The sequence below is a fragment of the Cydia amplana genome, chromosome 17 (assembly GCF_948474715.1).
Source record: "Cydia amplana chromosome 17, ilCydAmpl1.1, whole genome shotgun sequence".
NCBI classification, from domain to species: Eukaryota; Metazoa; Arthropoda; class Insecta; order Lepidoptera; family Tortricidae; genus Cydia; species Cydia amplana.
In genome coordinates, this window is record NC_086085.1 from 9851283 (window position 1) to 9874257 (window position 22975).

The following is a 22975-nucleotide window of genomic DNA, read 5'->3' on the forward strand; positions in this document are numbered from 1 at the left end:
TGAACGTTAAAAATATTACTAAATTTATACTCATGTACCTAAGTTATTTATAATAAAAATACTCGGGATTTTCCTTGTGTGTGATGTAGGTACATGTACCTACTTCTCTAATAATAGCAGAGGTTCAATCTTATACAACGTGCTCTGATACCTACACATATATCATTGACACATACAATATCATTGAAATAATTAAAACTGAAAACTTTTCAGTGTTTATTGGCGGCGGTATGTTGATTTGTGATTCATGTTACTTAATCGAAATAAAATATTTTGAATTGAACTGAAAATTAAATAATCGCCCTTAAAAGTTCCTTACAATAAAAGGAAATAATCGCCCTTAATTATTTGATAAACACCGAGTCAAACAGCTTTGTGTTTACCCACAGTCAAAGATTCTAACCTGTGGTTATGGCATATGTGGCGTCTGGACACATGGCGTCCAGCGCAGGGTCGAACGCCAGCCTGTTCTGCTGGGGCTGCTCGTACACCTTCTGGCTAGGGTCGTACCCCAGCCGCGCCACACTAGCTAACGCCTGTTCATAGTTCAACCTCGAGTTCTGATCCTGACCCTCATACCCCTTTAACTTTACACTGTAGTCCGTGAAATTGAGTTTAGTGAGGGCCGACATCGGCAGGTCGAGCGCGCACGGCGGCACGGCGGCTTCGCGCGGAGAATCCACTAGGAGCATGGTTGACCCGGCCGGCACCGCACCGGTACCAACACTTAAATACACCTCATTACCACGCACTTCTGTTTAAACTAATTTATATGCACTGTAATTTATAATTAATATAGAAAAAAAAACAGAGTTTGTAGTAAAAATAAACTTTCAAAATTAAAAGTCCGCGCTCAAAACGTCAATCGGAAAGCTTCGGACTTGACGCAGTTTGTAGCACCGCTCCGCTTCGCGCCTGATCGCCGACTGCGAGCTTTCGGGCGGAATGAGAGGGCGGCCGTGGAAATTGTGGGCCGAGTGTGAACGACGAGCGCCGAGCGCGCACGACTAGCGACGGAGACACACGAACGCGCCCGACCTGTCGCGCCACCTGCTACACGACCAACTGTTGCGCAACCGTCGATTTTTTTGCTAACCCCCGGAGAAACATGAAAATTAGCGCAAGCACCTAAATTAGTTTATAGTCTAACGACATATGAAGGGAGTCCCCTCTGTCAAACCAAATTGTATTCTAATTCTTTCTTGATCTGTTGTGCGTCTTAATTATTGTAGAGTTCGTTCGTAGAGTTAGATTAGCTGTCTTAATATAGCTGTCTGATAATCTTTCGGCATATCAGGTAATAATCAACTCACATATCGACAATTTCATATACTAACTGTAATTTACAAAAAAAAAAAAACATTTGGAAGAACAGAAAATGCGTAGGTTAATACGTATTCATTGACTAATAAAGTAAGATAATAAGTTGTATTTATTTAACTGATGACTATATGGGACATAAATACAGGTAGGTATACCGCTAGGTTAATAGGTTGATTTAATTTACACTTAGGCAATCAAGAAGCAATTAAAACGGCGTGACTTGTGATTGTGACCAATCTTAGTTGGAGCAAGTGCAAAATCTTCAATTTGACTTTGTGTAGAGTAATAAATTAATGACATTGACAAATTAATAACTGTAAACTGTAACATTTTACAACTGAATATTGTCTTAAAGCAAACATACGCAACGAGGATTTAAGAGCCAACAGGAGCTAAGATTTAAATATTTTAGGTAAATATACCCGTCTCCCTAACGGAAGCGGCTCCTAAAACTAGTGCGATAAGGACAAGGCGAAAAATCCTGCGTAAAAATATCAAAAATCGAGGTTTCGTACTCGACTGTTTCCTCCTCCAAAACTTAACCAATCGTAACCAAATTTGGAAATCTAAATGATTATGACATTATCTGTGTCGGACCGTTTTGCTTTTTTGGCTAATTGATGTCAGTTTTGAATAGCAAGCCTCTCATTGCGGCATAGTCAATTAGGCCATTTTGGCCATTTTTGAAGGGCTCTAGCGCCTTAAAAAACAAAAATATCAAAAAAAGCAAAACGGTCCGACATAGATATTGACAATATTAATCTGTGTTGAAAAAATCATTGCTCTAGCTTTAAAACCCACGGAGGAAACAGTCGAGTACGTTTGTATGGAGAAATGACCACTCCTGTTGGCTTTTAATATTGATAATATGTAAATCCACAACTAGGCATAATACGGCCAAGCTTAGTATAAAACAATGTCTTGCTCAAATTACGCGTACTGCACCGACGAACAAGTTACCTATGACTTTATATTAAAAATACTCTAAAAATGCCCAAAATGGAATTTGCACATAGCTATCCGATAATTTTATTTAAATGGTTTAATATCTCCAGATCCAGCCAGATGGTTTCGATCTAGACAATGCCCGTAGAGTCAATGCATACCTAGGTACTCACAGCGAACATCTGCCGAATTGTTTTTTACGCGGTCCGTTAACAGTTCTTGATTTTATTGATACTTTTGATTGGCATCGGGGCCATCAACTTTGCATAAGTACCTAATTGTCTCGCAGCTGTCTTTAGTCTTCCAAAATCGAAAGAATATATTTTTTTCTATTTTCGTCCTCGCTATAATGCTAATTCACGGCGATGTGACGCCGTAGATCGTAATTACATATAAAATAATGACTCGAATGACGCATGCGCGACCTTGACGTTGATTCCTATTGTTTGATAGCGGCCGTGCCCGAGACTTGGAAACCACTTGAATTTTAAATTCAGAATAACTCCATTTGCATTGTTCGCAACGGCCTTTAATCGGACAAAGTCAGAACTCAAAAGTGGAACTTAGTGGCGGTGAAACTAGCTGTAAGTCCACTTCTGATCTGTAAATACTGTATGAGTAGGGGCCCGGATGTTGACAAAGATCGAAGCAGATGTCCGAGTATCAGTTTCGGATATTGTCGCAGTTCAAGGAGATTTTAATACGATTCGGTGGGAGGGCACGAGCTAGAAGGCGGCGCTGTACCAAAATCAGGTCAAGTTACAAGGGGTGGGTTTGAAGGGTCACAAAAGGTACCAAGAAGGGGCGAGATACAGGATAATAGGCACCTGAGCACGTGTGCCGCCGGATATAGAGGGGCCATTGTCTACGGAGGAAACGATTTCGATGCTTCGAAAATTCGGCGATGATATTTTTTGTCATACTGGGATTTCTATGGTAACCAAAGTCTTTTAATGAGCTACGGGTTGCTTAATGAGTGTGAGGGATAAGATTAAGGTCATTAGCAGTTCTTATATTAGTATTATTTATTAGTAAGGTGGTTATTAATACTATCAAGCTTAACACTACAAATATTCGCTTCGATAACCTGTATAAAGATAGTAAGTACCTACCTATATATAGTCTCTGGGATCTGATTAATAATAGGGGAAACTGGGGAGGGTTGATCACCCCTTTTGTTTATAGCATACATTTTCTTAACTATTTGTAGTATTGAAAAACTTTATAGACCATACGACTCAGAATTTATCTCTTCATTAGTAGTTTGAATTAGAACAGATTTGTGCAATAAATTAGATCATTATTTAATGAAAACTCGTACTGTTGACTTTTACCATGTGTCCCCTATGTAAGGGAGACTTGTTTACCCCTCGTCGGGAGCCTTGATCCTAGGGGGATCAAGTGACCCTGCTTCTTGGGACACATGGTAAACATATTTTTACCATGTCTCCCCATACCCGATTCTCATTGATTATATAACTCGGATCGCTATTAGCAATGCATCTATAATTTGTAAAATACACAGCAAACATATATATATATTGCATCTTCCATGCTTTGAAGTTGTATTTCCGGTAATCAGATGTCTAAGCCGAAGGGATCAAGTCTTCCAGATTTGGGGACACTTGGTAAAAAGATTTTAAGTGGCAATGTCATATTTCGAGGGTAGTATCTACATTAATTTATTCACTTTATCTACAGAAAATTAATATATGAAGATATCAAACACATATTGATCCATAATCTTATACTTTTAAAAAACAATGTAATCGTATTATCCATAAAACAACATAAAATAGGGAATCAATTTTTGCACCAAAAAAAAGTAAAAAAAAATCAAAAGTCTAAGTTATTAACATAACATTTCTTGTAACAAGCTAATTTTTTTAAAGTTCTTATGAATACCTACAGCAATTTTAATTTTTTTACCCATCACGGTCGTTATTGTTTACTATAATAAATAAGTTTAGAAATTTACTGCTCACGTTTCGAGGACGGTGTTTGAGCTGCATAATCCTAAAATCCTTTCTATGGACCGTCGGTTCTATAGTACATAATGTCGGAAAGCCATTGAAATAGCATTTCATCCATAAAAACAAATATCGCCGGTTGAAAACCAAATATCGTTATAAGTGTTTTTTGTCGACCGAGTAACATCCCCTGTGTGTAAAACGTTTAACTTGATAAACAAGACCAAGTACAGGTAGTTCGTAAAATGTTGATGTCAACTTTAGTCAGTCTTTTCAAAGGCCACGGGGATAATTCCGTTTTCGGAGTCGGTTGTATAATTAAAAACTGAATTATACGCCATTAAATTCCGTTTTAATAAACTATAATGAGTCAAAAACCTTGAAAGTTTAAATCAGTGTTTCTCTGGTCGTACTTTCGCGGCATGATTTACTAAAGAAAAGAAAATATTTATGATAGCTCTATGAATCATTTTGTAAGTAAATTTATTACAATGTATACTTGATCGCTTTGGGGGTGACATGATCCCGGAATCATATCTCCCCTGAAGAAAAAGACAAAGTCTCCCCATACATAGTAAGATTATAAAACGTGCCGTACTCGAAACATGTGTTCGCGTATATCAATGTAATCCAAGTTAATCATCACTTCAATAAACAACAAATAAAATAAGCACACTCACTAACATCATGTCCATCTCATATTATAAAATAAATCCAGTTAAAGCTTACCGAAAATTTAATATAGTACGCAGAAAATCTTTCACCGTCCGCCATTTTTGAACCACTGACTTTTCCGATACAGTGCCATGACAGAACGTGAAGTTAGGAACGAATGAATGAGTGTTACCAGCGCAAAAAATTGTATCTCGTTTGGTTTGATTAAAAATGAAGTTTACCAAGTGTCCCCTAGGGATCGACCCTCCCCACCCTCACCTACTAAAATTAATTATACCGTACAGCAGTGGTGTTTCAAGAAAAAGAAAAGTTGTAATTTAATTCTCATGGTAAGATAATAATTTATCGTAGTCGTATCAAGAATAATGCTTATTGCAAATAAAACTTTACATTTTATTGTTTCGTTCAAGTTTTTCAGATTCTGAAAGCAAAATAGAGCAAAGTATTTATATCGGGCAAAATAATTTCCCAATCAAAGTAGCACTAGCTACGCTAAACATTTTGATGTCTTTGCCTTTGTGCACCTGAAATGCACTGGAATGAAATTACGACGAGCGCCCGCCGTTAAAAGGGAAATGGCGCGGGAAATGAGTTTTCGATATTTGAATAAATGTGCCGCGGAAATAAACACACGCGGGTTCGCGGGATATTGTCTATGCTCGAACAATCTCGGTTAGCGTGCTGGCAGGAAATAGAAACTGCAAATATCTAGCTCATTTTCTATTTAAAAAGCTGTTTATAAATAGGTAGGTATGTAAGTCGATTGAAAACTATTGAACGTTGCTGTAGGTAGCATTTAAATAATGTATTAAGATGTTTTACTAAAACACAGAGGCACGCAAATGGTCGGCACAAGAACAGAGGAAAATTACGTATGGCATGAGCATAATATCGATCGAAATGGCAAAGCCGCATTGAAATAAGCCGCGCGATCGATATTCACGGGGTAAACTGCATCATTCCAGCGTTTAAATTTAAAAATACAATTTACCAAGGAATTCCCTGCTTTGAATTACATTAAGTGTAAACAATAAAGCGCTAGCGAGCGTATCGGCGGCGGCTACGACGGAAGTGCCAGATAAACAATCTTTTTTAGATAAAACATTGAAAAACAGAACATAAATCTGAACGACACGGGAGCACTTCATCCTGAAATGTCAAAGCTTTATAAATATCTAACGGCCGCATACGATTATTCCGCCCTTTACAATGTAAAAAAAGATTTTAAACATTCTCCGTAACCTTCGTGCTAATTAAAAAGCGGAGTACATCCGGTTATTCACGGTATAAAGGACTGATTGAATTCTAATTTTGAATTTAAAATTATTTTCGGAAAGGTTAACTTTAGTTTCCTGCTAAATAAGGATAATGGAACTTAGGCTCTCTGGTAACAATAAAAATGTTATTTTATTTGGGTTAATGAATAAATAAATACTTTAGGTCTTCAATAGCCTATAACAAGTGTATAGTATATACATAACAAAATCACGAATTAAAATAAAAGTTAAAATTGCTTTATACAAAAAACTGTACCTACCTACATGTGTTCTTCATTCATTACTCATGGGTCAAATTAGCTATTTTTACAAATAGTCAAAACAATTTTTGTAATGAATATTTTTTTTAATGAGTATAATAGTCTAAATCAAATGTCCATACACATTTTCTACCTTATTAATCTTATTATCATGGAATAAGGTGCAACGAAAACATATCTTTGAGTTACTCTACAGTTTAGGCCAAAATAATAGTAGACATTTATTGTAATATAGCTGCAGCGACACAGCTCCCAAGTGGGCGGCGTTTTAAATTGGAGCGCGTAGTGACGTCACTTCCGTTGCCAATAATTCCCCATCTCGGCCTCCGTCATCCAGGAGATGCCGCCGCATTTATCACACTTTTATACTTAGCCTTTCTGTCAATGAAACGGTGTTGTAACGCGCTATTTGTCAGTAAGGGTTAAATATTTGGTATCAGCGTAATTCGTCCCATTCGTTTTTCGTTCATTTCTTATGTCCGTCTCATTCTGTGTTCGTCACTCATTCTTTATTCGTCTCGATCGCTATATGTCCCTATCGTCTTAAGTACAATTATGTAACCTCTTTCTTAACAAGTCGTTTTCGTTTTTCGTCACGGTCTTCCTAGGACTATGTCTTTGTTTGTGTCTCTCTTTTTTGGTATCATTCGCACTTTATCTTTAGTCACTTTCGTTATTCGTCTCACTCTTTTTTTGTCTTTAATGGTAACTCGTTCCGTTCTTTTTTGGGCACGTTCGCTAATCGTCCCGTACTAGTAGGTCTTAATATTAAGTACGCAGATTGTATAAATAGAGTCATACCTCCTTAGCATTTCCAAGCAAATGAACTGTCAGAATTCAAAGTGTTATTTTAAATGTCAGACTACTACCAAATTACATGAAATTATGACGATCACTCGGTCAATAAGATATAATTAAAAAAAAAATAAGATTGACGGAAAAAGATAGTTACAAATAGTGACCGAGACGCAAAACGAATGTAACGAACTTAGAATTACAGTAGAGTCCAGTTATAACGACGCCCAAGGGACCGCTGATATTACGTCGTACTAACCGGACGTCGTACAAAACGAACTGCCAATTTTAATATATTTTTTTAACCAAAATAATTACGTCATTTTGTATTTATTAATACTTATGCGACAATCAAAGAAAAAAAAACATTTCCTTTAAAATATTTATTTACGTTAGTATGTATTACAACACTTTGTCTTAAATGGAAGTCACTCCGTGTGTTTAGAAGAAGCCACTTTTCAAGGTACGCGTAGTCAACCCACTCGTCATCCGCAAATTACTCGAATCCCGTAAAATAAAAAGTCATAATTCTTGGGGATCTAATCCAGCTGACGTTGTTTTATCACACAGTTCCTATGTCCATATCCTGTGTCCATAGATCAGCTCGAAGGTACCTACCAAAATATTGCATTGTACCTAACTTATGTACATACTTATGTATGTGAAGTTTAAGCTCAATTGAAAAATGGGAATTGGGTTTTATTTAGTTTGCAAGATTACGAAAAGTCACATGACTATTTCATCTTGCTGCGTATAGGCAAAAGGGGGAGGGGAGTTAGGTGCAACTATTTATTTGTAAAAACTACGTCGCTCGTCGTTGTAACCGGACTTGACGGACGGATTTTGAGTCAATTTCCGTCGTTAAAAGCGATCGGTCGTTATAAGCGGAGTCGTAATAAACGGTTGTACTTTCATAGTAGCTCGTACTAAAACCAAACAAGTGCCTGTACTTACGTCGCTATAAGCGGTTGGTTGTTATATGCGAAGTCGTACTAATCGGACTCTACTGTAGACTGAAAATGAATGAGACTAATCACGAATGTGACTAATGCATGTGACTAACGAATGCATCAAAAAAATGAGACGAATAAGTGAATGAGACAAAAATCGAAAGGGAATAAGAAAGAATGAGTCCTAGGAAGACCGTGACGAAAAATGAAAAAGACTTGTTAAGAAAGAGACAGGTTACATAATTGTATTTAAGACGATAGGGACATATAGCGATCGAGACGAATAAAGAATGAGTGACGAACACAGAATGAGACGGACATAAGAAATGAACGAAAAACGAATGGGACGAATTACGCTGATACCAAATATTCATTAGAAAAAAAAACAGACGAGTTAGTTTGCTATTTTTTATGTGAACTGTCCTGCCTTACCTAGCAAAATATACTCATAGACGGCGCACTTATATGGGACTTTCCACGTCTTTCCATTGAAAACGGAACCGCCGCAGACATTTTGTGTGATATTTAGAATAAAAAAATGTTATTGTCTATCAGTTCGACAACTGAATTCCTAAACCAAAAGAATAACAAACATTTTAAATAATATTACTAAAAAGATTAAGTATTTTTTTATTAAAAGTATGTTTGGCTGTTCATTCAATGTTTGTTTTCCTTTGCGTGAAACAAGCCTATCTGGTCACCGAGATGAATGAAGTCCTGAACCCGTGTCACTGTGACAGCGTGACAGTGTTGTGACAAGCTATCGCGGCTATCGTCAGGGCCGCGCCTACGCCATCCTGCGTGATAAAGCGGATAAGTTGGCATTTTGTATTTTTATTATAAGTATTAATTATAAAAATACAAGGATAAACAAACAACGAATGGGTCATTTCAATAGGTATTACATTTTTTTTTATTATTCCTATAAACAATACATTTTAATATAAACTAGAAATAAAATAAAAAACACAAACTACCTATAAAATATTACTTACTACCAACCATTGAATAAATAATAATATTATTCATATTATATGTATTTTTGCACAAACCTGAAGTTCTAATCAAATAAATAAAAAATACTGAAGTGTTAGTAAACAGGCAAGATGCTGATTGATCTTCTAATTCTAATATGTCTGCAGAACCCAACTAATTACCGACAAGAAACCACTCAAATGGAAAGTCACGTATTTACGTGGCAATCAAACGTGGCCAAGAAAATTGAAGGTGTTGTAAAAGCGGCACTTGTCTTCATTAATGTTGATTCTGTCTCTAGGTTAATAATAAGTCTGTTTAGATTTAAATCTTACCACTGAACCATCATCTTCTCGTCCATAATCTAGCGACATATTTTTTCTCTATTTAGCGTAAGACTAACTTAATGTGTTTATCCTCCTTTGCACACATATTTCAATCGCTCGTATTACATTATTTTATGCAGTATTCGCTAGCCTCGCTTTAAACATAAAAATATACTATTTCCGAACGACACCAAGCGAACGCCTTCTTCGAGAAAGTAAAGGTGATCCGAATGGAAGATGGATGGATGGGTGGAAGATGGTTAGTGTGTTAGATAACTATGTATGTACGTGCATAAAGTAAGTAATATATAGGACAAACTCAATTTATATAACCCATATACCTACAACATGCCTACCACGAATAAAATTGCAGCATATCGCGTTTCTATTAGGTACCAAGAAAAAGCCTACCTATTTTTCGGTGTTTGCGTGTTTCTCGCGCTGATTTCGCCGATAAAGGCGATCGGCGTTCACGGCACAATTAAAACGCGCCTAATAGCTGGTAATGAACACTCAGCAAATATTTGTTCTTGCGAGGATTCCTACCAAGCGCCGCAAATACGGCGATTAATTGAATTCGGCTTCAAAGGCGCCGCGAGCGCCGACAAAGCTCCGTAATCCGACACTTAATATTGCGTCTCTTTGCTTCTATTGAACCCCTATTCGCGATTTACACTCCTTTCCCATAGATTAGTCTTAGCACCTGCAATTATTGGAAGATTCTTATTTCTATGTGAACTCTAAAAAGCGGCCAAGTGCGAGTCGGACTCGCCCATGAAGGGTTCCGTATTTAGGCGATTTATGACGTATTAAAAAAAAACTACTTGCTAGATCTCGTTCAAACCAATTTTCGGTGGAAGTTTACATGGTAATGTACATCATATATTTTTTTTAGTTTTATCATTCTCTTATTTTAGAAGTTAGGGGGGGGGGGGGGGGACACATTTTACCACTTTGGAAGTGTCTCTCGCGCAAACTATTCAGTTTAGAAAAAAATGATATTAGAAACCTCAATATCATTTTTGAAGACCTATCCATAGATACCCCACACGTATGGGTTTGATGAAAAAAAATTTTGAGTTTCAGTTCGAAGTATGGGGAACCCCAAAAATTTATTGTTTTTTTTCTATTTTTGTGTGAAAATCTTAATGCGGTTCACAGAATACATCTACTTACCAAGTTTCAACAGTATACTTCTTATAGTTTCGGAGAAAAGTGGCTGTGACATACGGACGGACAGACAGACGGACAGACAGACATGACGAATCTATAAGGGTTCCGTTTTTTGCCATTTGGCTACGGAACCCTAAAAAGCTTTTTTGCAGAAGTTAATTTTTGGGATTACTTGTTACGTTCATAAAAGTCTCCAGTTTCACCTTACGAACTCTTTGCGCAATAAATACATGTTTTTACGAAAGTTTTTTTAATTTTTTTTGTCAGTTCCAATGTAAATATAGGTACCTAATGTAACATAACGTATAAAATGTCACAATATCAACAGAAAACTAACATTGTAATTCGGTACGTGGGAGCGGAATATTAGATAATATAAGTATGTAACTATAAAAGGCATTTAATTTATAACTAAAATGTAGGTACTTGTTGATAAACCTTATCAACGTTCCACGAACCACACGAGTAGCGCCCAACAACAACATTGTAGGTACTTACAAGAACTTCGTACAAGGAAAACTTAACTATGGGTTTCCCATTCAAAAACATAGGGATTCTATTTTTGCTCTAAGCAAACATGTAAGTATTTTTTTTACAGAAACATTGTTAAAATCTTGATAAATTTTGACGTAATGTAAATAACAATTTATGGGTTAATTTTTATCAATCGTTTTTAAATAATTCAGCAATAAAATGCAGGCGATAAGGATCAGTTTTGAGTAGGTATACGAGAAGAGTTGACCCAAAATGATTCAATGCATTGACAGGCGAAATAAGATTTATAGGATCAATCAGGGCCACCTGAAATAGGTAAATGTGGAAGAAAGGGCGCTGAATAGGACCCGAGGGCCCTTATTAAGGGCTTATTGAAGGACAAGGGGCCGCGAGCACCCTCCAAATACACAATATGGTAAAGAATCACCCTTGCGCTTTTGGTAGCCAACCCTTCAAAGCTAATTCCAAATTCTTACCTGTGACGTTCGAGGACTTCTTGTGTACCCACTTTTTATTGTCATCGAACAATATTCATGGATTAATCAGTTGTACCTTTTTAAATCTGACAAAATATTATTCACGTGTATTTGGCTATGAATATCACTGGGATTTTTATAAAGCTCGTATCTGACTTATTGTGAAGTTAGAAAAACACTTTATGCCATGGCAATTAACGCTCATGTGTTAAAGAACGCAGAATACGAGGTAACACAATAAGTGTGTACCTATAAATGATAAAGGTCTTAAGTTTGTATAAGCTCATACATTTTTACTGTATTTTGGTTTCAAGGATCATTCTGTAGACGCAGTTTAATCGTGTTTTTATCCCGCACGTGCTGCTGTCGTGTTTTTTATTTCTCATTGTCTTTGCTCAGCCAGCGTTTGAGGATTGACTTTTGTAAATTCTTCTTACGAAGTCGGTAGAAGTTCAAAAATAAACCTTGGTTCTTTAAACTTAAAGCTGTGTTTCTAACTTCTTAAGTAGAAACATATAAGTCCTTCTCAGGTATCCTAGGTTTTTAAGCTACGACGCGTAAATTGATCCATTCGATTATGTTGTAAGGAGCTTAACCTATTTCAGTACGTTTTTACCGCAGGTACAGTCGCCATCAGATATATCGGAGCGGCCAAGGCGTTCACAATATCTGAACAAGCACTCTAACTGCCTTGACAATAGAGGCGTGCTCAGATATTTGTGAGCACCTTGGCCGCTCCGATATATCGGATATAGAAATCCGCTAGATATAGAAATCCACAACTTGATTAGATTATCCATCCCTCTCAGACCTTTGTTCCAAAATTCCTAGTTCGAAATTTGAAAAGGTCGCGCACGTGCGCAGGAGCAAGTATCGTGTTTCGCCGGAAGCTCGCCAGTTGAAGCACAATGGCCACCGGATGTGGCTGCTCGAAACGACACGTATCTTTTTATTGATATCTTAGAAAGCTCAATACTTTTCTTGTCAACACTTCAAATCTGACAGTTATGAAGTGAGTTAATGGTATAAGTTACCCTAGATACGTCTGTTAGATTGATTATACAGAATGATCTTGAAATAATTGCAGCCCAGCTGAAGGCAGGTGCTTTTACATACAGCACTTTTACGATTGCTTACTACAAGCATGGAGAAAAATATACATAGAGTGCTCACTCCATACATCAGTTTTAGTACCAAAAAGAATATTAGCATCTAGCATCGAGTAGCGGAACTATCAGTACTGCTACTTGACAATAGATGTAGCCACCGACCGGAAAGTCTTATGCTGTTGAGATAAGACTTTCCGGTCGGTGCTACATCTAATGTCAAGTAGCAGTACTGATAGTTCCGCTACTCGATGCTAGATGTAGACACTGAAATTAATAGTCTGAACTAATGTATGGAGTGAGCACTCTATGTATTTTTTTCTCTATGCTACAAGATACGAAATAAACAGTGTACCTACAAAATACGAAATAGTCAAATGAGAAATATCTGTGTGATCGAGGATGAATTTTTATAAGAAATAGTTACAACCAGTTTCCGTGTTTTCTTAGTATCAATATCCATATCCAGGCAGGGAAATCGGGACTATTACGTTTGTATGGAAAAGCGGTCGCCCACTATCGTCTCGTCTTAACGCGGCCCGCTATACGTAATAGACAGAGGAACCAGCGGGCTCAGCACGGTTCCATTTTTATCGACTATCACTATGCCCGTCACTTTCGCACTTACATACTTGTTAGAACGTGACAGGCATGGTGATAAACGATAAAAATGCGACCGTGCTACCAAGGCTGTAGCCATTACCCGTCCAAATCACTTCATGGATATAAATGATAACGATCCTTGGCTGGTCGCCACTTCAATTACCGTTCGTTATTGCTCTCGCATTTAACTCTAATTCGTTACGTTGAATCATTAGATATACCGACTATGTTATTTAATATTTAAGTAAGAAATCTTGAAAATTGAGAGATCTTTATGGAAAAGTTGAACGCAACCACAAGGTTATTTTATGTATAAGATACGAGTAGGAACTTGCTTCTTATTTAAACTATAAAAAATATTTGTAGTTAAAATTACTTTCAAAATAAGGACGAGTATATTAGTAGCAATTGTTAATATAATAATATCATTAATAAACGTTAACATAAAAAATACGCAATTAAAGCGCTTTAACATTGCTCTTTTATTATAAGTGGTGTTCAGAACGCATCCTATGTGACGTCATGGACGGCCGATTGCGTCCGAAATTCGAAGATCGGCAACGATCGGATGCGTATATAACGTTCGCCCACAGCAGCCAACGGCAATCTTCCAAAATACGTTGAAACGACAAACTGTACTTGTAGTTGCAATGTATTAAATTAATTTAATTTTACAAATAAATCTCTGTACACAACTTACACAAGTTAAAATAACAAATCTTCATTGAACATCCACTTGGGCATCCCTGCACCACTAGAAAGGAGCCTAGGCCTCAACATTTGGTCCTTCGAGCCGGATCCGCTTAATTTGACGATAATATCTATCGATATCGATATTCGATTAACCGTTGCCTACGAGCGTAGCGTTCTACGGCGTAGCAAGCGTAAGGCGGCGCGCAGACTGCGCATTGCGCAATTGTTCCGAGCGCACGTCCGGTGATTTGCTGCGCAACGCAAGGATGCGCCCGCGATCGACTTGCGACAGCGCGGATGCTTCGGAATTGCACACATCAACCATATACCTCACCTTATTAATACGAGTGCAGTTGCAAAATATTGAATATACGATTTTGTGCGTTAACCTTCACGTTGTCGGCCCGGTTGCATTAGTTTGCCACGCTCGGGTTGTCGCGAGGTCGGCAAATTTGCCCGTAAACGAATGGGTTGCGTCTCAACTTGAATTCAGCTTTATGGTGTCTTTCAGCGGTTAGTCGCACTGTAATTATGGCTAAATAAGCGTATACACTGTATACCGCGAATTCATGGGGAATATAATGCATGTTATTTGTGGTAAAGTAACAGAGTCAAAGACTTCCCAATATTTGTCTGAATGTTTGTGAATGGTGTAGGCACTGTCTGTTACTTAAAACTCACTTTCTACCATTTTAAATAATCCAGGAACACATAACGAAGATTGGGTATCAAATAATTATTGATTTGATACTTCAGGATCACTTATCAATTATTTTAGTTATTTCAAATCGGAAAAAACTAAGCATAGTTAGTTTTAGTTTTACTCGTAATAGATATAAGAAAACTCACCACGCCATACAATAACAGGGTCCAGCTCCGTGGATTCCCTGGCGCGAGAACTCGGGTGCAAAAACATAGTTTAACCAGAATCCCAGGCAGACATGTTGTCGCACGCACTGACGGTCACTTCGCACTCAGTTCATTTAACGACAGAAAAGTTCCAAATGAAGACAGCCGCGATAAATTTCCCTATTGAAAAAGGAATAAATTTAATAAAATGAATATATTTAAATACCTAATATATCATGAACTTACTTATAAATAATATATACAGATAAAACAATGAAACTATAAAAAGGAATCACAATAGATAGTAATAAGAGCTGAATAGAAAATAAATGAATGATAGACACTGAACTTTCAATTAAAGGTACAGAAACACTGGCAGGTAATAAAACAATAGGTGTGATGAGCACAAAAGGTTTGTGGTGGAATACTGGCGCGGGCGCAGAGTGGCGCGGCGCGGCGGTGGAAGGGGCGCGTTGATCAATCTGGTCTGGCGCGAGGTTGGGAGTTCCAAGTGTGAACCTAGCCTTATTGCGGCAAATTTGACTTTATTTAGTAATCAGAGCGGTGTTAAGTTTCGTACTTCTTCAATTTACAAAATATTTAATGTACATAAATAGGGATTGAAATTATTTCAGTTTATGGAGTTAGCCACTACATAATCCAATATGTACATATTTTATTTTATTTTTATTTCATTTTATTTTATATCAAGGTTCACCAACAGTTATTACATTGAGGCTTACATCAATACAAACTTAAATAACATGCTGAATGTATAACTAATTACTGGTAAACACCACATGCAAAAATTAAAACAGCAATGTCAACAACAAAGCCGACACATTTGGACACCTTATTTACTATAGAATAAGGAGCAAAGCGCCACCACGATGTAGACTGGTTAAGTAGGTATATAACTAAATATGGAATTAAAACTAAATATAAATATATAAACATATGATAAATATCCAACTCTGTCATTACGACTATAATAGATTTTACGCTAATTTTACCTATACTCAGCTCATCAAATTATAATAGCCACAACTGGCATTAACTTGTAAAACTACCAAGTAAATTCCCTTATCTCATTATTCCGTGGTTCAACAACCACATCCGTTACGTATTTACAGATCTGGTCGGCTGAAGCGACGGCCGAAGAAGACAATTTTCGCGAAGACCTCGGGCTGAAAGAGAGCGGAAAAAGTGCGCCAAGGTCGTGTTGCGCCACGCGCGCCCGCGCGGAACCGCGGCGCATCGCATGTGTTGTACGAACTCTACTCACATATGTAAACGTTTAGCTGTTCTCTGTATGGAATAACTAAGAATAACACTATTAATCTAATCATAAGATCTATCAGCGATTGTCATCTTAGGGCCCCAGTTAGGGCAAAATAGTTTAAATTAATCCTCTAGAAATAGCAGGTAAAAGATGTTAGAGTAGCGGTAGTTGAGTATTAGGTGCACTTTGCAAGTTCACATACCTTGACAATTGGTAAGAAGTACCTTAATTGAGTTTCTAGTGGAGATTCGTTGCTACTCCCCTGAATTCTTAATCCTCAGAATGGTTGTAAAATATACGAAGGCATTCTATAGTTCCTGAAAAGCTAAAGGTGGCCTAGTAATCTCGTCTCAAATTATTATCAATAAGTAAGTACACTTATAAACCAAAACCGCCTAAGCAGTCGGGTATTCGATAAATTATATTATAATTACAAAATTTACGATCCATCGAAGCCGTAATAGGGTTAAAGGGTGACAAGTCAGACAGTCCGCGAGATATACGCCCGACACCAAGTGGACGTGTAAATTGGGTATACAAGTGTCGATGTCAGGTCGAGACCACCCGCGCTAACGACTTTCAACTTCTTCACTATTTTTCTCAATGCTAACAAGATAAACTGTCGTATAGAACCAGTAAAACTGTGATCTAGAGATCCGCGACAACTGTGCTTAATCGGAGATCAAAATTTGTACTGGACCACACGAGACGAAGACTCTTCAGCGGTGTTACGCTGTGAACAGCCCTTGTCTACTTGGTTAATTTATTATTTCAGTAGCTGAACTGCGCTTCTAGTCAAAACATCCCGGTACTATGATTTATAACGCAATAAACACAGTTTTATATCGAATGGAAATGAGCTTTTATCCATGAGACTGCGCACTACCCCCGATTGTAAAGTTTATTATTTTTATAACAGTGCATTGCAAAAGATGACACGCCGTTCGGCTGTTAAATTTATACGTCTGTAAAGATGCGTGTAATATTCTAAATTATTTTGTGAAAAAACAAAGATCTGAAAAGCGAACGTTCCAAAAGCGCTCCAACGTTTATTTTAATTTGTGAGTGCCTAGCACGCGTGTAGCTATGAATACAGGGTAACATAAGGTAACCACTTGTTCGAAACTTTAATTCGCTGTGAACTCGAACAGATGGGAGACGAGCATTGCCTTCACCTGACAATGTAACAACAAGTATTGCTACTTGCTAGTTGGTTACTAAATACAGTAAAAGCTGAAATTATGTGCATACACAGTAGGGCTCGTAACTCCGAGTAATTGCAGAGTTATCGCGAATGGTAGTTTAATGAGGTTGACTTTACCGCTGCGCGGATAAGTGGCCCATTCGCTTATCTTTATGAAATGATAACGACAACCCTATTCTCGTTTGATGGTGGATAATATGATAAGTTCACTTTAAAACTTGCGGGCGGTCATTCGATTTAATTTCCTTTATTAACGAACTCTAGTCTTTTATTAAGTTATATGTAATCACAACACAGAACATTCACTTTTATTTTACATTCTTAGATAAAAACAATGTTTTTTGGTTTTTGAATGTTTTTAAACATAAATCTTCATTTTAAGTGGTTTATACCAACTACATAATTAACAACCCATGTTACCCATGTACAATTTTCACAGATACACTCTTTAGCCTCTTACGGATATTATGTAATCATAAATATGGAAAGAAACATCATAAACTCTTTTTTTTATATGGTACGATACTCGTATGATGTCGTATCTAACACTATTTCGCTTCTAGTTGCGAGTTGTAACTTTAACATATCAATATTATCGACCGGCCAGGGCCAGCCGAGGAACTGAAACAGCTTGACACAAGGCTTACATCTAGTGTTGTTCGCTTCTCCTCGTCTGAATCCTACTGAAAATTGCTGAAATAACTCACCGGTATTGTTGTTGTTGTTGTTGTAGTGGTGCGCCGGCGGCGGGATGTAGTCCGGCAGCTCGGGCAGGCAGACGTTGCTCTCGTACATGTTCGGCGGCACGTTCGCCAGCAGGGAGCGCTCCTTCTCCACATCTGGACCAAAAACAATGCAAACATCAGAACTTAGTTAACAGCATTGAGTATCTCGAGTCTCGACTAGCACCAACAAATACCATGTTTTGTCTACTTCAGGATTAACGATGACATTTGGTTTGCTCTCCCAAGAGCATTGGAATTGAATTACCAGCCAGGCATTATATACAGTGGTATTAATAAAAGAAATTATAACTAGCTTAAATTTACAAATTATTTTTTCTGAAGGTGTGCGCGAATGAGAACCGCTGAATCCCCAATCGCTTCAGCGTAAACTCACGCCAAATTACTTATATCCCAGCTCCATTTCATTAGATTGCCAGTGTTTAAGTAAGCTTTATGGAGTTCCACACTTTTATGGTCAGTGTTTACATACCTTTCTGCAGGATCTCCAGGTGCTCCCACAGTATGTCGCCCATGAAGGCGGGCGCGCGGGCCACGAACTCCTCGCGGCCCATGGCGCAGATGTCCTTGCCCTGCGCGCGCGCAAACTGCTGCAACGCCACGCCTTCTAGCGAGAACTCACGCGCCGCCCAGCGCAGCCACGCTGCTACCGCTGCTTCGCTCCATTGTCTCGGATCTGGGGGTAAAGGTAGGATTATGTATCTGTTCAGAAAATTTAATAGGTAAATTTCGCGCTCATTTGGTCAATATTCTAAATCATAATCACAAATTTATGCCTTTCCTCTGTTCGATGCATAAAAATCGCATAATAACTATGTAGGTACCTACCTACGTTACTAAGTTATGCCGCTTCCACATGAAGTGTCATTAAAATTCAACTTGTGGCATCGCCGTTTTTGTGCCATTTGATGTAGGTATCAATGAAATTTTCAATTTTTGGTTCATGTAAGATTTGATACGTAAGGCCAATGAGGCTAATTCCGTCATAGGGACTATTCCGTCTACTAGCGTTTTTATCGAACAACGAACAAAATTGATAATTTCGCCGACAAAGCAGCGATTGCTTTTAGTTTCGGAAATCAAAAGCAGATGGTTTTGTTTCCTACGATTAAAAAGCATAGAAATATACGCTCGTGGACGGAATAGTCCCTATGACGGAATTAGCCACATTCACCTTACATCTATAACATCAACGACACAACGTAATGGTGATATGACTTATTAAATATTTATTTGCGCCATAACTATAAGCACCTATCTACATACCTACTACCTATTATAGCCAGTTAAATAGCAGGAATGGTTTTAAAATCTACAAGACGATGCGTAAACCGTTAGTGCGTAAAGCGACGATTGCCAAAGAACAGTCCTTTCCAAACCTCCATTTATCAAACTTCGACATGAAAAACATTACAATTATAACAGCGACAAACGCATACATCCTCGCATGGATGCAACAGTAATTAGCCGCAGTGCTGCGCGCGTTGCCCAACGGCGGAACTTGCATGCATCCGACCTTCACACCACCTACCACGAAGGATTTCTAATGCAAAAGGATGTACCATCGAAAACATACAATTGGTTAACCTTCTGGAGGTAAAATAATAATACATCCTACTGTTGGGCACTTCCACCTCTCACGAGCGAGAGGGCTTGGGCTATACTCTATAGTCTCCACCCTGACCCAATGCGGGTTAGGGATATCACATATTTATTTGCTACCTTTGAATTTATTTGCGGGCGTATGCACGTTTCCTCACGATGTTTTCCTTCATGTTCCGAAAACCTTATTGGTACGAGCCCGGATTTGAAACCGCGACCTCCGGATTGAAAGTCGGGCATCACATCAAATCGGTCACCATCGCTGAGATGAGGTATGCTAAGCTAATAATGAGGCGGACATTACGTATGCCATATCGGGTACATTATTATAACACACAATTATAGATTTAGACAGCATAGGCCCAAAGTAATGTGATTTTTATTTACGTAATTGATAAATATCAAGATTCAAATTAATTAACTTTCAATTTTCCAGATTTTCATGTTTTTACTACCGTTACATCTGTCCTAAACTGTAAGAGTCCTGGACGAAGAAAAGTGGCCTCTGTGAGTGTGTATAACGAAATCAGTACGATTTCGATTTGCACTGTATTGAGTAAAAATGTTTAAGATGCCGCAAATATTTATTCGTTTTGTCTTTTTCTGTCCAGCAGGTGTCTGATTGGGGACAATCAGCCTTTTAAATTGGGTGAAGACATCCAAACAAAAGCTCCTTCATGTTTACAAAGTATCCCAGGGCAATCAATTTAAACGCACATAGCTGAGATTCCTCAAACAGTAGCGGCTAATAAAAAGTCAATCAATACAAATCGGCCGCCCACAAATAAAGAAAACCAAGCTGAACAGATTAAAGCTTCAATTTTAGACTTTCAGCAGTTGTTATTAAGGCTGCTATTGGCATGGAATTTGTTATAGGTTTAGTACGCTTTAGTTTTATGAGTGCGAAATGGAGTTATGTGTTACAAATTGCACTCTACTCGGGGCCTGAGTTTTTCCCGGGCGCGCGGCGCGGAGAGCTAGCTAATATTCAATAATTAGTTTAATTACCGCTTTCAGTCTGGCTGCCTTCGGGACACTTTATGTTTATGCAGAGATGCCTAGTCGGTATCCACTTCATCTGGTATATACATAATATTATGGAGAAAGCGTAAATCTAATGATAGGTGGAAACATTTAACACCACAAATTAGGTACTAAGTATTAAATGGCCAGATTGCTCGCTATACAAAAGCTATTCTGAAGGTTAGTAATCTATCCTAATTTGTATAGGCTGTAAAGTTGCCATAAAGCAAATAATAATACGCCTTTTATAACATGCTAGTAATCTTCAGACTTTACTGTGATGAGTTTCTATGATTGCTTCCGTCTTAAACTCAAAAACATCACGTATAAAAGAAATGGATAGCGGTTAATAAAATTAAATATATCTGCTTCATAAAGATGTACTTTATGAAGTAGGTATCTATAATTTCATGCGAAGTAAACTGTTGCAATAAAGCCATATATCCTTTACTTAAGTATTTCAAGTAATAGTACCTACATCATATAGATGCCCTATATTTCGAAATCTATATATATAAATGCAAGTGTCCTGACTGACTGACTGACTGATTCATCAACGCAGAGCCGAAACTACAAAAGCTAGAAAGTTGAAATTTGCACACTAGGTTGCATTTATAAAGTGTACAAGAGATAAGAAGCGATTTTGAAAAATGCAACCCCTAAGGGGGTTAAAAAGGGGATGAAAGGTTGTATGGGGTTCAAGTTTTATTTTAAGCTAGGAATTTGAAACTTTGTAAAAATGTATTATATTAAAAAACAAGAAAACTAATTTCAGCGTTTTCCAAAATTCATCCCCCAAGGTGGTGAAAAAGGGGTTGAAAGTTTGTATGGAGATCAAATATTTTTGTGAGTATGGGACTTGAAACTTTGTATATGGGTATATTATTATAAGACAGGAAAAGTAATTTCAGCGTTTTTGAAAATTCATCCCCTAACAGGGTTAAAAAGGGGTTGAAAGTTTGAATCCATTACAAATGCTTTGAAACTTTTTAGAAAGGCATAATAGCCGATTTAAAAAAAAAGTAATTGCGACGTTTTAGGAAATTCAACCCCTAAGGGGGTAAAAACGGGGATGAAACTTTGTCTTGGGGTGTAAATTTTATTTTAAGCTAGGACCTTGAAACTTCGCAAAATGGTATTAAATTAAAAAGCAACAAAACTAATTTCAGCGTTTTTAAAAATTCATCCCCCGAGGTGGTGAAAAAGGAGATGAAAGTTTGTACGGAGATCAAATATTTTTGAGAGTGCGGGACTTGAATCTTTGTATAAAGCCATATTATTGGATCTCAAGAAAAGTAATTTCAGCGTTTTTAAAAATTCATCCCTTAAAAGGGTTAAAAAGGGGTTGAAAGATTGTATAGGGTTTAAATTTTATTTTAAGCTAATAATTTGTAACTTCGTAAAATGTTACTTCATTAAAAGAGAAGAAAACTATTGTCAGCGTTTTGTCAAAATTCAACATTTAAGGTGGTGAAAAAGGGGTTGAAAATTTGTATGGAGGTCAAAATTTTTTTTAAATGCGGGACTTGAATCTTTGTATAATGACATATTATTAGAATACGAGAAAACTTATTTCAGCGTTATAAAATTCATCCCCTATAAGGGTCCAAAAGGGGTTGAAAGTTTATTTATTTATTTAAACTTTATTGCACAAAATATATACAACAATGTACAAATGGCGGATTTAATGCCAAATGGCATTCTCTACCAGTCAACCATAGGGCCAAACAGAGATACCTTCAATTGGTGCAAGTTTGTATAGGGTTCAAATTTTATTTAAAGCTAGGAACTTGAAACTTCGTAAAACGGTATTTTATTTAAAAAAACAAGAAAACCTATTCAGCGTTTTTAAAAATTCATCCCCCGAGGAGGTTAAAAAGGGGTTGAAAGTTTGTATGGAGATCAATTATTTTTGAGAGTGCGGGACTTAAATATTTGTATAAAGCCATATTATTAGAACACAAGAAAACTAATTTCAGTGTTTTTAAAAATTCATCCCATAACAGGGTTAAAAAGGGGTTGAAAGTTTGTATAGGTTATAATTTTATTTAAAGCTAGGAACTTGAAGCTTCGTAAAAGGTATTTTATTAGGAGATAAGAAAACTAAATTCAGAGTCTTTGATAATTCATCCCCCAAGGTTGTGAAAAGGGGGTTGAAAATTTGTATGGAACCCAAATATTTATTTGAGTGCGGGACTTGAATCGTTGTATAAATGAATACAAGAAAAGT

At 37.3% G+C, this 22975-nt stretch overlaps 1 protein-coding gene across 4 annotated transcripts in view; it reads right to left on the minus strand.

Moving 5' to 3' along the window:
• The window catches only part of LOC134655904 (ETS-like protein pointed), a 180006-nt gene that overhangs the window by 18287 nt on the left and 138744 nt on the right, over window positions 1–22975 (minus strand). For all 4 annotated transcript variants that reach the window (XM_063511403.1, XM_063511402.1, XM_063511404.1 and 1 more), the window contains 2 exons: window positions 18593–18796; window positions 18085–18216 (listed from right to left, as the gene is read on the minus strand). In XM_063511403.1, coding sequence (XP_063367473.1) covers window positions 18085–18216; window positions 18593–18796 — 336 coding nt within the window. The remainder of the gene's footprint in view (window positions 1–18084; window positions 18217–18592; window positions 18797–22975) is intronic.